This window comes from Lepisma saccharinum, chromosome 6 (genome assembly GCF_977018435.1).
Source record: "Lepisma saccharinum chromosome 6, izLepSacc3.1, whole genome shotgun sequence".
NCBI classification, from domain to species: domain Eukaryota; kingdom Metazoa; phylum Arthropoda; class Insecta; order Zygentoma; family Lepismatidae; genus Lepisma; species Lepisma saccharinum.
This window is the reverse complement of record NC_139234.1, coordinates 17,379,176-17,395,265: the sequence shown is the minus strand read 5'-3', so window position 1 is coordinate 17,395,265 and position 16,090 is coordinate 17,379,176. Positions and strand designations below refer to the sequence as shown.

Below are 16,090 nucleotides of genomic sequence, written 5' to 3'. Positions count from 1 at the left end.
CAATTTTTCACGTCATAATTCAAGCAGAATTCACGCATAATTCCCGGAGCCAATAATTCATGTAGAATTCCCAGTTAGTAGCCACCCTCCTCCTTTTGTTGGAAGGAAATGAATCACAGCTGTTGGTAGCAGCAATAACGTGGTTCATTTTGACCAACTGCTACTTGTGCACTACTGAACAAAATGCACAATAGGTCTGTGTAGTGATGATTACTGGTTACTCGTGGCTACTGCACATCCATCATATGCCTACAGCATTTTCAAAATTTTCATCACCGTTGGAAGCAGCCCCGGTGCCCACCCAGCGTCGAATGACATGGGTACCTGGGGGAAACCGTGCGGGGTAAAGGCAGTCAGGGGCGTGATGCTGATCACATCACCCCCACTCACGACCGGATCAAGAAAGTGTGGGGCATTACCCCCACACCCCCTATATGCCTTCATGGCGTGGTGCTAAGCACAGGGGAGCACTTTACCTTTAATCGAAGTTGATTTCTGATTACCCTTCTTATACGAGGGTTATTTTTTAAGTAAGGTCTGTTTTGCAATAAAAACGAAGTAAGTAAATATTTTTCAAAAAAACATTTATTTTCTGAATTTACATACACTTCTCTATTTGCTACATAATTTCCTTGCCGGTTTAAACATTTATCGTAACGAACTACGAGTTTTTGTATACCCTCCTCATAGAACTCTGCCGCCTGTGAGTTTTCACTTCTTCATCAGTGTCTAAACGCTTGTCGCCCAGGAAGGTCTTCACATGGCGGAAGAGGTGGTAGTTGCTATGCACAAGGTCTGGACTGTATGTGGATGATGATCTGATCGAATCTTTTGGCTAGGAGGTATTTGATCATCCGCATACAGTCCAGACCTTATGCCTAGCAACTACCACCTCTTCCGCCATCTGAAGACCTTCCTGGGCAGCAAAAGGGTATACAAAAACTCGTAGTTTGTTACAATAAATGTTTAAACTTCTCTATTTGCTACATAATTTCCTTGCCGGTTTAAACATTTATCGTAACGAACTACGAGTTTTTGTATACCCTCCTCATAGAACTCTGCCGCCTGTGAGTTTTCACTTCTTCATCAGTGTCTAAACGCTTGTCGCCCAGGAAGGTCTTCACATGGCGGAAGAGGTGGTAGTTGCTAGGCACAAGGTCTGGACTGTATGTGGATGATGATCTGATCGAATCTTTTGGCTAGGAGGTATTTGATCATCCGCATACAGTCCAGACCTTATGCCTAGCAACTACCACCTCTTCCGCCATCTGAAGACCTTCCTGGGCAGCAAAAGGGTATACAAAAACTCGTAGTTTGTTACAATAAATGTTTAAACCGGCAAGGAAATTATGTGGCAAATAGAGAAGTGTATGTAAATTCAGAAAATAAATGTTTTTTTGAAAAACATTTACTTGCTTCGTTTTTATTGCAAAACGGACCTTACTTAAAAATAACTCTCGTATGTAGACTCTGTATGTTGGTTTAGTTTAGGTAATCTTTTTGTTTCTTGAACATATTTTATTAAAAAGACTTACAGTGAGTTGTTCCTTGAGAAGAATCAGTTTGTTTGTTGCCGCTTGGAGGGCTGCGTTAGCTTCAGCCAGTGCAATGCGCTTTGGCTTCACAAAACAGTAGACATCCCAGAACTTCATTATGTTTATGCACCAAGCGCACAATCCTAAAAAAAAATGCAATACAGTTTCAATAAGATATAAGAAAAATAAATTAAAATCATGTAGTTAGCATGATAGATGTACCTGTAGGGTGGCCCTTATTTCCAAAAGTTTGAATTTCTTTCCACGACCCCTTCAACTGATGCCTGTCATCAACCAAATAACCCATGTAATATTTCAATTCAATCCAACAATGGAAAGGCATGTCACAAACTTGAAGTTTTAAGATTTTTAGGCCTTCTTTCAAAGGTAATAGCCCAGTCAATGAAGGGCGAAAAGCATCTGATGTCAGAAATAATCCCCTAAAAGCTAAATTTTGTTCTCTTGTCAGACCACTACTTGGAGTATAAAATCCCAAAAGTCACCACCCCTACCAGTCCCCTGGTGCTTCTCCCTCTCCATCATCCCCTCCAACCTCAGATTCACTGACTCTTCGTTCTTGACCTATATTTCTGTAACTAATGGTGGTGAGCCGATAATCTTTTTTAGTTTTGTTTCTCTTTAGATGTCTACAAAAATTATTCTGTTTGACTTTTCGCAAATGTCAGTGGTTTTGCCATAATTTAAAAAAAACATATTTTTAAAAGGTGATTTTTCTAGTATTTCTTAAAGTCTTGTAACTTCTTTTAACTTTTGAATAAATTAAGTGACAGGAAATTGTTTGCAATAAAAGTTGTAACCTAATTTATAAGTTTTAAAACTATTTAATTTTTTAATGTATTTTAATCAAAGGTACATCATAAAATGTGTCTGTTATGTGTATGTGTTATTCACAACACATTTCAAAGTGGATAGCAGCAGTGGCCATCGAAAATGGTCTTCAATAAATCAGTTTCATGGATAAGTATTTCATTCCAGTATATTAATTTGATATTTTTCATTCTCTGCAACTACGTACTAACGTCAAACACAAGCTTAGAAGGTTAGCAAAATCCCTGTTCATGGTGACTTACCAGCAGCAGCCTGTGACTTGGTCCGCACAAAATCAGGATTGAATTCTGAACTAGCTAGATATGGCTGGATTCCTTTTACAACATCTGGGTGAATGTTCTCCTTGTCGTAGTTTTTCAAGTTGTACAGGAAAGCATCCACTTGACCCATGAATATCTGTAAAATTGACATCAAATGAATTATGAAATCACATAGTGAATACCCATTTTATTACTCTATATTATTTGGCAAAATTCGTTTTAAGCCCACTTAAGCTAAGCTGATCACGATTGGACCTACAGCTTGAAGTGGTATCCTTATCACAATGTGCTGACCACACATCAACCAATGAAAAGCTGTTTCATAGGTCTTGGTCATCAAAGAGTTGTTGCACCATGAAGTTCACTTTTAGTACCTTTGGGAAAGTATGCTAAAGTTTGATGAATGGCGTGTCATAACATGTATTCAGGAATTGTCGCTTCTGAACTTGTGACCCTCCTGTTGACCTGCACAACCCTCCAGCCTTGTCTCTAGTCTCTTTCATTTGCCTTTTATCTTATGACTGGATGATCACTTGCTGCTGCAAGTTTCTTGTTCATTTGCCAAATCATGATGCAAAACTAAACTGCAAATCTTACAAATGCTGTCAATGTCACAGTTCTGGAAATCATATTCCGTTTGAGGTTTTGTTTTAAGTCCAATTTATGCACAGGAAGGCTAACTGGGACTGAACCTGCAGTTTAAAGTGGGATCCGAACCACCATGTGCTTCCACCGGATATGGAATATGAGTCAAAATAGTGTTTGTTTGGTTCTGAGTCAGAGGAAGACCCTGATAGAGGGTTGAAACATCATGTGTTAAGTGTTTTTTACTGAAATATGGACTGCCTTGGTCAGCATTTTGCATATTTAGTTTTTTCTAGTAAAAAATACAGCCCATTTGACATGCATATATGGTTTTGGCACTTTGGGAGGTTGGCAATGCTGGCAGAAAGAAATCTGATGCTGGAAATGTAAGGTATACATTGGGAAAAGATAGCCAAAATATAGTAATAATGGTTTTACACTAGAACCTACAATGTGGTGAAGAGTGGAGGAGTGCAGTGAGATGAGGTAAAAGCTGGATGGAGATGAAACAGATGACAAAGAACCGACTTCGCCAGTGTGCATTCATCAAGACTCCATGCCTCCAAAAGGGTGAGAGTTATTGAGTGGAAACGAGGATGTGACACACACTTTACCTTGGCAGACTTCCAGCTCCTGTCCTTGGCTATCTTCCCTCCTGGGGCCATGAGGACCATCACGGCTGCACTCACATTCATCACTGCATCAGGGGGCGAACCGAAGGATTTCATCTCAGTCAGATTCGCCTGCAAAATCAGGTTATTCTTAAATATTCACCACAAATAATCCTAATCGCACATTACCCATTGTCTAGTTTACTCCGTACAAATTCTAACACTGCAGATTGAGAGGGCATCTCTTTGTATTCAGAGAGAGAAAACCTCGTTAAAATTTGCTTGGGAACGTAAAAATATATTCACCACAAGAATTACCACTCATTTTCGTGAAACAAATTCCATGACTTTCCAGGCAGTTTTAAAATAAACTTCCAGATAATTTTATTAAAAAAACAATTCATCACATATATTTGAATGGTTTAAAATTTGAATTGAAGATGCCAAAATGGTAACATACATCATATGGCTGCAGCCACTAATGTATTAGTATTACATATTGATAATATTGTACTAATTAAATCTACCAACCTTGTTCAGTGTGTTCAGGGCCTCTTCAGCAGCTATGATAGCAGGCTCAGCTGCTCTGAGATCAGCCTCACACTCAACCTGCTTCTTCATCACTTCTTCCTGGATCATCTGCACCTTCTTCTCCTCCTCATCGGCTGCATACACATAAGATGCATGTTACAACCTTAATATTGTCCTAACAATTTTGTACAATATTACAATCGAAGGAGTTTATTTTGTTGTGTGAAATTTCGATGATGTGCTAGAATTTCATCATGCGCACAGGTACATGACTATAAAGAATTCGCCTTTACATAATATTTTAGCAAAGTGGAAGAAGCAAATTTCACTATCCACATGTGTGAAACACTGCTTGGAACTCAAGTGTGAAAGTTTCACTCGACATGCAGTCTATGAACACTGTTTTTGTAAAATCGCACCAACCATATATGATGTCTGTTATTCAGTTCAATGCAATAACTCCATTCAGTATTGGTATAGTAAAGCACTGGCTGCTGTTACAGAACATGCTGATTATAGTATAGGGAGAAATTAACTATTGACTAAATACATGCCACATCATGTAGGGTGAACATCTTGAGTTTTTGTAAAGTATACTAAAAAAACTTGGAGATTATCTTAGTTCTGTGACTGAAGCAACTATCTTACCACACCATGAGCCAGAAAATGTTTTTTTTTTTCATTTTGGAAAGTAAACAATCTTCTATGAACATGGTGCATTTGTTTCATGTTACAGGTTGTTGCTGATAATGAAATGTAAAAAAGAATAATCCAAGTAATTTATAAATATTTTCTGTATTTTATATTTTACTGTTATTTTTATTATTTAGTATCTCTCTTCTGCCACATTTGACTAATGGTGACAATGAGGATGACTGATGATTAGATAAAATTAAAGAAGCGACACTTGCATGTTCTGGTTGGAATTCAAATCTAGGAACTTACATAGCTAAAGTCAACAACTTAATGTGTTTGGCCACTAACATGGAGTAAATATTTTGTGTTATTCATTAGGCTCTTAATGTAGTATTCTTCTATGCATGAAAATGCGAAACCTTGAGGGGTACATTTCGATACTAAGCCAAATAATCCAGCTAAAATATACTTTGCCCAATTTGCAGAATAACAACTCTCTCTCTCTTTTAACTTTTATTTTGCATGAAAAAAATACATGACATTTTTAAATTCACTGTAAGTATTCACAATTCCATGATTTCAAATGCTACATGTTAAATACAATTACTGTAAATGTCTTCAAATTCATGAAACTTGTGTTAAAAGTTGAAAAAAATGTATTTTCAAAATTTGAACTTTGGTTGTGGTCACTTTTTCCATTACTTCTTACAATCTTGGGTTAAAGGTATCATTGGAAAGACCATAATATTTGATTCAAGAAGGTGAAATAAAATTTGTAGTTATTTGCAATCCATTCCTCCCTCTTTCTCTCTCTATCTACCTCACTGTGTGTGTCTCTCTCCTTGTCTCACTCTTCCCCTCTCACCATTCCTTATCTCTCTTTCCCCTCTCTTTGTTGATCTGTCCATCCATCTGTGTGCGTCTCTCTGTCTATTTATGTCTGTCTCTCCCCTCACACAAATGTCCACACAAGCTATAAAATATGTAAACAATAATAATAATAATAATAATAAACTGGCAACTTACCAAAAGCTTTCTCCTTTGAAACTTTCTCAGTTTCAACAGCAACAACCCGAATAAGGGTATCTGCTGCTTTGTTCTTCTCGTTCACTACTACCTCCTGAACCTTCAGCTTCTCTTTCAACCCATCAACCTGTGGAAATCAAGTGAAAAAGTATGTCTGAAAGTTTTCCTGGTAACAAAATACATTTGAAAAGTTTCTAAACTTCCAAGAGAAAGTTCAGGTACATGCCATAATGAATATGCAGCACACAAAAACATACCACTTATTGTATGAATGCATCTTGCATGATTCTCTGATTTGCATAAACATTGTCAGAAAATTTTAAGACTCGCTGTTATACCATCCTTTATCATTCAGGAAAATTAAAATTGTAGTTGAAATTAATTTAATATTTTATTTTCTTTGTTTGTGAAGTCCAAGGTATCTCATTACAGACAGGTCGCCTCAGAGTGTATTCTGCAAAGTTCGGTGTTGGTCATGAGAATCCTGTGCCTCAGCAAGGGAACAGGACTACAATTACAAGACTAGGGCCCCGGTTTTAAGAGATATCATGGGAAATAGGGAATATTTATAAAACGGGATTTTGAACTGGTGGTTTTTAGACAGGAATGTTGGCAGTAATTATTTTAGTAAGTCCAACTTGAAGAGATGCAAGGAGCAACAGAATGAAGAGGTCAATAGTATAGATGGATAGGCCAGAGGGCTATCTTCTTGTCTTCTTGGTCATCAGGTGGATCCGGGTTTGTTTGTTGGTTGTTCTTGTGTGTTACTTTCTTTAGCATCTTGTTGATAATGCCTTCACTGTATCCAATCTGTCTGAAGGCTGTGCGTAGGTGTCTTATTTCCTCTTGAAGGTGCTCTGAGTCGCTGGTGGCGATGGCTCGGTGAAACAATGTCGAGAGTACTGTTGACCACTGCACTGGATGGTGAAAACTCTTGGCGTTGAGGTATAGGTCGGTGTGAGTAGGTTTCCTGTATACGCTGTGTCCTAAGGCCTCGTCCGGTTTGCGTGTGATGAGGATGTCCAGGAATGGAAGGCTGCTGTTGATCTCTGTCTCCATGGTGAATTTAATGTTCTGGTGCTGGTTGTTGACGTGATTCAGGAATGTTTGTAGCGCTGCTTCACCGTGCGGCCAGATGACAAAGGTGTGCCTTGTGGCACTCCTTTCAGCTCCACAGAAACCTTCCGCATTTTACAGATCTGTAGCTGACACCTTTGTCATCTGGCCATATTCTTTCAAAACACAACATCAAGATGATCCACAAACTGCCGTCGAAAGTCAGAAGCAGACTTCAAAACCCCAAAGACGACCTAGATCAGAAGACACCGGGGGTTTACCGTATCGCCTGTGCCTGCAGTAAAACCTACATTCGACAAATGGGGAGAATCGAACAGCACTGCAAAGAACACGCCAGCTACATAAGGAATTTTCATCCTGCAAAAATCAGGGTTAGCAGAACATTCAATCTAGGAGGGCCATAGAATTGATTCCACAACCACCGAGATCATCAATAAATCATAAAATTACTGGGACCGTCTCATCAAAGAAGCAATAGCCATACACGGGGAAAAGGACAACCTCAACAGGGACACGGGACTCGAACTCAACCCAGCCTGGTTAGCGATAGTCGACTGGGAGCGTGGACATCGGAGAAATGCCACCTGATTAGCCCGTCACCTACACCGGACCCCTCCCTCACTAAATACATATAACGTCACCCTGACTTATCTCTGCACTTCATTCCCTGAAGATGAGAGTGACGTTAGCTCTCGAAAGCTTGGAAGCCTTTCCGGAAATCACCTAGCTGATTGCCCGAGAAAACCTCTTCAATATTCGCCACCAGGAAAGCTTCAAGAATTATTTTATACTAATAACACTTATCAACACTATCAGTTTACCACTTTTCACCCTAGGAAACTACACTGAAATGAATATAAATCTTTTTTTAAACGTGATACATCCTCCCATATCAAACCAAAACTACATTCACAGCAGGTAAGCAGACAGCCAGAGGTGCCGCATCCAAAAGCATGGAATCTGTTTTCGATGACATGTTCTTCTACAACAAAGTCAATTCAAACTGGGAATTCTTTGAAGCGAGCTCTGAATAGAAACAGCCAGTCCTTTTGTTTTCTGTCCATGAACTTGCATGTACCAATGATCAGAGTTAGATCTATTACAGTGTTTTCAGTCCATTTTATGCACAGAAAGGCTACTCAGGACTGGACCTACAATTATGTGCCACCACCAGATCAAACCCAGGATACCTTGACTCAAGGTGATGATGTTAGTACTACACCATTGGGGAGGCAACATAAAGAGTAAATGATGATTGATGACTCTTTCTCTTGCTTCCTTGACATCCAAAATTAAGCATTCACCTCACCTGAGTCATCGAAAAGTGACAAAAAATAGTTAACTCATGTAAGTGTTCATGTTGATCACCTGTTTTACAGTTCAAAAAGCAATCAACTTACCCTTGAAATCTAGAATTAACCAGTTACCCCTGAAACATCCAAGTAGTAATAAATTGTTCATTAACGGAAGAGTTAATAGAAATCATGCTTTTCTTTTTTTGTCGTATACGTATTAAAAAATGACCCCTCCGGACTGTGTCAAAGTAGATAAAATAAAAACCTTAAATAAATCTACAGGGTGACAGCTATAAAAAGTACAAAATTGCATTTTGAATTAAATGTGGTCATTTTTCACACACACATATCCCAGTGGCAAAAAATCACATATAATTTCTGGAATTCCTGGTTAACAGACACGTGATCTACTTACCTCCAAAGCAGTTGTCCTCAGCTTTTCCAGTCCATTCTCCAGGTTGACTATTCTGGTTGTGACATCACTGAACTTCTCGGTCAGCAGCTTGATGTAGAGACTTATCTGCTCAAGGAAGGACTTGGGAGTGGTGTAGTTGTATCTCTTCTCATTCTGCAGATAGGCCTGGGACATATCGTTCACTGATGTATGCACATATGCCATGAATTTTGCCACAGAATCAACAAGTTGTTGCTGAAACAAACAAAAATTTCTAAAATTGTAGACAAATTAAATCCTTTGCCACTTGATTACAAAACCAAAAAATCAGAATTGAGTCAAAACAGATTAATCGGTTGATACCAGTGGTATTGGTGTTGGAAAGTATTAGTTGAAATTTAATCACTTATACCGGCCAATACTTTTCCAGAGTCCAAGTGTCTTGGGAAGTCTGAAAAAAATGTCCGACACTTTTGCAGTGCAAATATCCTGCAAATTATGCAAACTGAATACCTATAAATAGCATGTAATTTAATGCCAAATGACAAACATAATTCATACTTCACTGTAAGAACATTGGTAATTTTACTGACATGCCAATTATAAGATGACTGTCCTTAATCCTGGAATAAATAAGACAAGCAAATAGGGAAGGAACAATTGAAATAAAGCTGAAATGAAGAAAAAAAGAGCAAATAAAATAATAATAAGAAATCAAAATACATTGATACTTACATCCAGCACCTGACAGCTCTGCAGAAACCGCTGCGACACAGATATTAATGCTTCCTGCGGCCACTCGTGGAACCAGTTAATGGAAGTGCAGTTGGTGACAGCTGGGAACTTGCGAGATCGGACCCTCAGTGTGGATCCAACGGGAGAGAAGCACAGGACTATCTTGAGTACCCTCCTCACTCGATCGATGAAGAATTTCCAGCAGTTCTCTTTGGTGTCCATCATTCCTGCACTTTTCACCTTTTTCAGAAGCAAAAGGATCAATTTGAATTTTTTAATTTATAATATAATAAATGTTCAGTTTACCTTACAGAAGCATGTTTTGCTGAAACTTGATGAAAAGTTTTCATTTATTTTGAACCAATATTGTGTGAAAAAATGAATTTAATGACAGCTATTTTAACATTTCAAAGTAATTCTTGAACATCTTAAAGACAAATTTGGTAAATCCATCCATATAATTTCATATTATCATTGGCATCAGCTCAGCCCTAAATATAATACAATGAATGTTATTTTTAATGTGATTCAAAATAAGATTAATTGTATTATTTCGTAATACACAACAGTTGTTATGTGAACTTTTAAGAAGAGCATTAGCTTTAATTAACAACAGCATTAATCAACAGTAAGCAATAAACAGTTAAAAGTTTATAGAACTCGAGATTTAAACTGCAATGTGTAATACACTCACGCTCATAAATTAAGGATAATGCTGAATCTTGTACAAAGAAATATTTGATGTGCACGTTGCAGCTTGAAATGATGTCTGGGCAATGTATCAAAGAACCTGTGTTGACTATGACTTTGATCCAGTGTGTGGTGGCGCTGTAAGCAGACAAATGACTCACAGGAGCGAAACTGCTGACCAGAGTACAGTGCCTATAGGAAGTGTGCAGTTTTGTTCGGTTGTGCGAATGGTCAGTGTGTGTGTGAAATGGCTCAACGAACACATATTGATGATGTAATGAGGGGAAGGATACTTGGGCGGCTAGAGGCGGGCCAAAGACAGCAGGTCGTGTCACAGGTGCTCCAGGTGCCACAAAGTGTCATCTCACGATTATGCCAACGATTCCAACAGACTGGAAACATGTCTCGGCGCTACAGCAGTGGACGTCCACAGTGTACAACACCACGAGAAAACAGGTATCTCACCGTAAGTGCCCGGAGACACTGACGCAGTACTGTCGGGGGCCTTGCTCGAGACCTTGCAGATGCCACTGGAACAGTTCTTTCCAGACACACTGTGTACAGACGACTCAACAAGCACGGTTTATTCGCCCGGAGGCCTGCAATTTGCATTCCACTGTCACATGGTCACAGAGTAGCCCGTAACAACTGGTGTAGAGAACACAGGACATGGACAATGGAAGAATGGTCTCAGATACTCTTCACTGACGAGTCCAGGTATAGTCTCCACAATGATTCTCGTCGTGTAACCATCTGGCGTGAACCAGGAACCAGATACCGACCCGGTACCATCGTCGAAAGGGACCAGTATGGAGGTGGTGGTGTCATGGTGTGGGGTGACATTATCCTGGGTTCACGTACACCCTTGCATATCTTCGACAGAGGTACTGTAACAGGTCAGGTGTACCGGGATGTTATTCTGCAAGACTACGTTCATCTTTTCAGAGGTGCAATCGGTCGTATGTTCCTCCTGATGGATGACAATGCCAGGCCACACCGAGCTGCTATTGTGGAGGAGTACCTTCAAACAGAACACATCATACGAATGGAGTGGCCTGCCTATTCCCCTGACCTCAACCCAATCGAACATGCTTGGGATGCTCTTGTCCGACGTGTCGCCGCACGTCATCCACCTCCTCGGACTCTTCAGGAGCTCCGACAGTTACTGGTGCAAGAATGGGAGGCCATACCCCAACAGCTGCTCGACAACCCCCTCCAGAGTATAACAAGCCGTTGTACTGCATGTGTCAATGTGCATGAGCATCACATTCCATACTGAAACCTGTGCACATGCTCAAAGAACTGTGAAACAACATTTTACAATCTTCCTTGCTTTGTAACATATGTGCGCTCTTTGATTTTTCTCACGTTTTCTGCAATAAACAGGGTTAAAGAGGGTATGTGGATGTCTTTCTTATGAGTTCAACATATGTCTGTGCTACCACAACTAGTTTGTTTCAGTGCTGTATCGTGGGGCACCAAAACCTCTATTATCCTTAATTTATGAGCATGAGTGTACTTATATATTAATATGCATTTATAAATATTCTGAACAGAACTTTCAATTGTTACAATGGTCAATCATTGGTATTGGCAGCATCCCTTCAACTCTAGAAGAGATAAGGTGATTAACAAGAAAGTACTAATTACCTCATTTCTAACAGCATTAATAATATTCTCCACTTCTTCATCTGGGAAGAGTTCCGATATTTCTCCAGAAGCCAACATGTCATTGATTAAGACTAGAAACTTCTCATCAGCTACTTGAGCATCAGTCATCAGGAACATGATGCCGACTGACTTCACACCAGACTTCATGTAGAGACCAGAAATGTCCAGTTTTAGGTCGTTCATGGAGTAGCCCTTTCGGAGCTGAACTTGGAAAACTTCCAAATTAGAAATATATGCTGACAGTCGGGACAGAGATTGCTTGCCGCTTCCACCGACTCCCACCAAAAGTGCATTACCTCGAGGGGATTCCAAAATACGATTTATTCTGTAACAAAATTAACATATAAACATCAGATTCTTCCTTATTAAGATTCTCTTTCATATAACCAGATGGAATGGAACTGAAAGAAGAAACTATGGTTGAAACAGGGTGAGTTGTCAACATCGTAACAGACAATTTTCAAAATGGAGAACAAATGGTAAAAATCTTGCATGTCATCAAAGAGGGAGTAAAATAGTGACACCCTAGAGGGGTGCTTGGGGGTATGGAAAGAAGTTTGCATGGAAAGTGGGGAGAGTAAGCCTAGATCAGTCACCAAAACTAATTTGTATCAATTTAAACATACAAAGAAATCTGTTCTTGGCCATCCATTTGTATTCAGTGGTCTTTATAAAAAAATTAGGGATGGGCCGGTATGAAATTTTGGCCGATACCGATAAAGTACCGATATAAAATTTACCAATCCGATGTAAAATTAGAAATGGTCCTTGAAGAACCAGAAACGTTCATTTACCTCCTTAATAAATGTGTGTTTCAAGGTGACCGCAGTGCAAAAGAAATTGCATATTTAGACAATAACCTTTTTAGAAAGTAGGGCATGGCGATTATCCATAAAAATTACAACAAAAAGGCAGAATTCGCACTAAATTATCAGATACTTATCGATATATCAAATCAGTAAAATAATCGGTAATTTTACCAATAAACCGATATGCCTATATCGACCGATACCGATAGAGTACCGATTAATCGGTCCCATCCCTAAAAAAAATACATGACCCAAAATTTTCTTGAAATTAGAAGACCTATCCAACATGGGCTAGTTAGCTGCAACCTGCCTCTTTATTTAAAATTCTTACCATATGCCAAAGTCTCCTCTAAGAGATCACCACAATTTTCAAAACATCATCATTTGACTTCCCAATACATTCACAAGTTGGTATAGATAGTATGCGCAATTTATTATCTGTTTCAGAACAATTAACCTTTTTCAAAATTATAAACTCACCATGAATGTAGATTGCACATATCAAATGGTGCTCGTTTCAATTAGTACTGTCACTTTGTGCTCAGACAGGCTAATCGAGACTGGATCTATAGTTTAAAGTGGGATCCAAACCACTGTGCAATGTGCTATTGTAGATCGAACGCAGGACCCCTTGATTACAAGGTGGCAGAATTACCATTATGTCATCAGGGAAGTCCTTCAATTTGTATTGATAATGTATACTTTTGTGTATGTGTAGCTGAGGACTTGCTTACAAGGAATTATTAGTTACGACAAGCACATGTTACTAAAGTTATGCACTGGATGAAAAAGCCCTAAAGCATACCAAACGGGTAAAAAACATGGCTTATTTAGTACAAGAGTTTGCTGAAATATAAACATACATTCAGACAAAAATAATACTGATTCTGGGAAAATAAACTACCACTTTTTTTATTTTAGATTCATCCTGCAAGTATACAGCCACATTCAATACCCTGAGAACTAGTCATGTGACCTTGATAGAACTTCAGAATCGCTGAAAAGAAATTGTAAACCCTACCTGCAGATGTGCATCATGGCATCCTCAAAGAGTACAAGGTTCATTGCTGCTACCAGGTCATTGTAACCACTCATGGCCTCAGCCAGAAGCTTGCTCAGGGTTGTCCAGTCAGGAATTGGCATGTACTTCTGATCTCCAAGCCCTTGGGCAAAGTGGCAATAGATCAGGGGTTTGGAGAACACATAGTCATTTGTTTCCTGAAATAAAAAATGTGGCTGATTTTAAATCTGAAGAGAGTGCAATTAATTCGGCATTTCTAGTATCTAGACTATATGTTAAACAATGAGTTGTCCTATGGCTGCATTACGGGGTGGACTCTAGACAAAAATTCAAATTTATTGAATTTGCTGACCCAAAACAAATAAAAAATAAAAATTCTGACTAATTACTGTCCAATTCAATTACAGTCTATGCAAAAATTAGTACTTTCATAACAAAACTGAGATTTCACTTTTTTAAATAAATATTATCTGGCATCCAATATCCCCATAGTCAGTCATGACACTTTTTTTTAGTGAACACAACATTTATATTTCTTATGAAGATAAGGTAATGTTTCATTAAAAAAAAAAAATGTTTCCCAATCTCTGAAGAAAGGCTTCAGTGATTGATTGATTTTTGTTACTTAGCGTCACTTTTCTGCCACTTTTGTCTGATCACAACAATGAGCATGAGTGAGGATATGATGAAATTGATGAAGTGATGCACACAAAGAATACTCATGCTCAGGCTGGGATTCAAACCCAGGAGCTCTGGCATCATAGTGTGCTGTGCTAACCACTCTGCCATGGAGATCGGCTCATGTAAGTACATCTTTTTTAATGTTCTTTTCTTATGGATGTGTTTTCATTATGTTCAAATTTAATTTAATTGGCAGTTTTTGATATGAAAACATTAGCTAGCTAATAACAATAAATAGTCAATGTTGATGTTTAGCTGCAACCAGGAGAATACTGCCCCTTAGGGCAAGGAAGCATCTGTCTGCTGGGTCCCAGCACATAATAGAATTTTTGGGTTCCTTTGGGCCTCTCCATAAGAACAAAAGAATGCTGTGAAATTGAGTAGAAAGTACAACACACACCACCTATTGAACCAGATGTTCATAAAAAAAAATATATATATATATATTGCTTTATTAGTAGTACCATTACTGAACTATAATTTAGTAGAATTTTTTAAAGTAGTATTCTGAATTATTTCTCTTGTAGTCTACGGTTGATGAAATATCAAATCAAGATTCAAACAACACTTCAGAAAATCATGTTCTTGAGAAGATGCAAGTTAAACAATGAAGTGCCAAATTTATTGAAGTGGAAACTTAGAACTCGTAATACCGTATTTACGCGTGTATAGTGCGTGTATAATGTGCACTCTGGTTTTGGATGGGTAAAAGTGACAAAACATTATATCTCGTATATAATGCGCAGTACAATCCAGTTTCAAGAAATGGCTTTCTTAGTTGTAGGTTGTAGGTTGTAAATCTGTTGCTATCCTGATCAATACTGAATGATGTCATACCTATTCAATTGCTCTTTCCTTCTTTTTCAAAATATATACTTTTTCTTTCCGTGACTAATGTAACATTTATACGAGGCACATTCAGGACCTTCCAAATAGCAGTTAGCAGCACAAGATTTCTTCCATTAAGGAATTTACACACTCCATGTATGTCATATTATTTGGCCAGTAATACATTTTAATTTTTATTATCTTTTTCCTTGTGTTTTCTTTCATCCAAAGTACCATAAAAATCATAACGGTTTTTCATTTTTTTGATGAACTTATTTCAACCGCATTTCACATTAGTGTTGTTATCTTGTATGGAATACTGTTTCCATATTCAGAAACTGAAGGATTCAAGCTTTACAATGATATACAGTATAACATAATAGGGTTCTATAAACATGAAAAATCAATGCAGGTGTCAGAAAATCATGGAATGACCCTGTACGGTTTCATGTTGTCTGTCTGAATTATTCCGTGCATAATATGCACCACAGTTTTTGGGGATAAAAATTTTGGAAAAAAATGTGCATTATAAATGTGTAAATACGGTACCTACACTAGTTACAAATGTTAATGATAGGAAAACTAATTAGGGACTCATACTCAGACAATGTAACATTGACAAGATCCATTGTATAACTGATTCCTTTTTGTTGAAAATATTTAACCATTGTTATAACTGTATTTAATCATACTAAAAATAAATGTCTGATGAAGGGAACGTGTGTTCTCTTGAAACGTCACAACAAAAAACTGTGTTTTTATACTTGTAACAACCATAGACTACAAGAGAAATAATTCTACATTGCAAGAAAAAAAAAATATTATTCTGAAATGTAGAAAAATAAAACTGTGATAA

At 38.1% G+C, this 16,090-nt stretch overlaps 1 protein-coding gene across 1 annotated transcript in view; it reads right to left on the bottom strand.

The window, feature by feature from the left end:
- The window catches only part of LOC145988599 (dynein beta chain, ciliary-like), a 292,854-nt gene that overhangs the window by 69,366 nt on the left and 207,398 nt on the right, over positions 1–16,090 (bottom strand). The window contains exons 48-56 of the mRNA XM_083123590.1: positions 13,726–13,922; positions 11,875–12,220; positions 9,535–9,774; positions 8,821–9,054; positions 6,034–6,160; positions 4,372–4,505; positions 3,844–3,972; positions 2,627–2,780; positions 1,536–1,678 (exon numbers count right to left, since the gene is read on the bottom strand). Of these exons, the coding sequence (XP_082979716.1) occupies positions 1,536–1,678; positions 2,627–2,780; positions 3,844–3,972; positions 4,372–4,505; positions 6,034–6,160; positions 8,821–9,054; positions 9,535–9,774; positions 11,875–12,220; positions 13,726–13,922 (1,704 nt within the window). The remainder of the gene's footprint in view (positions 1–1,535; positions 1,679–2,626; positions 2,781–3,843; positions 3,973–4,371; positions 4,506–6,033; positions 6,161–8,820; positions 9,055–9,534; positions 9,775–11,874; positions 12,221–13,725; positions 13,923–16,090) is intronic.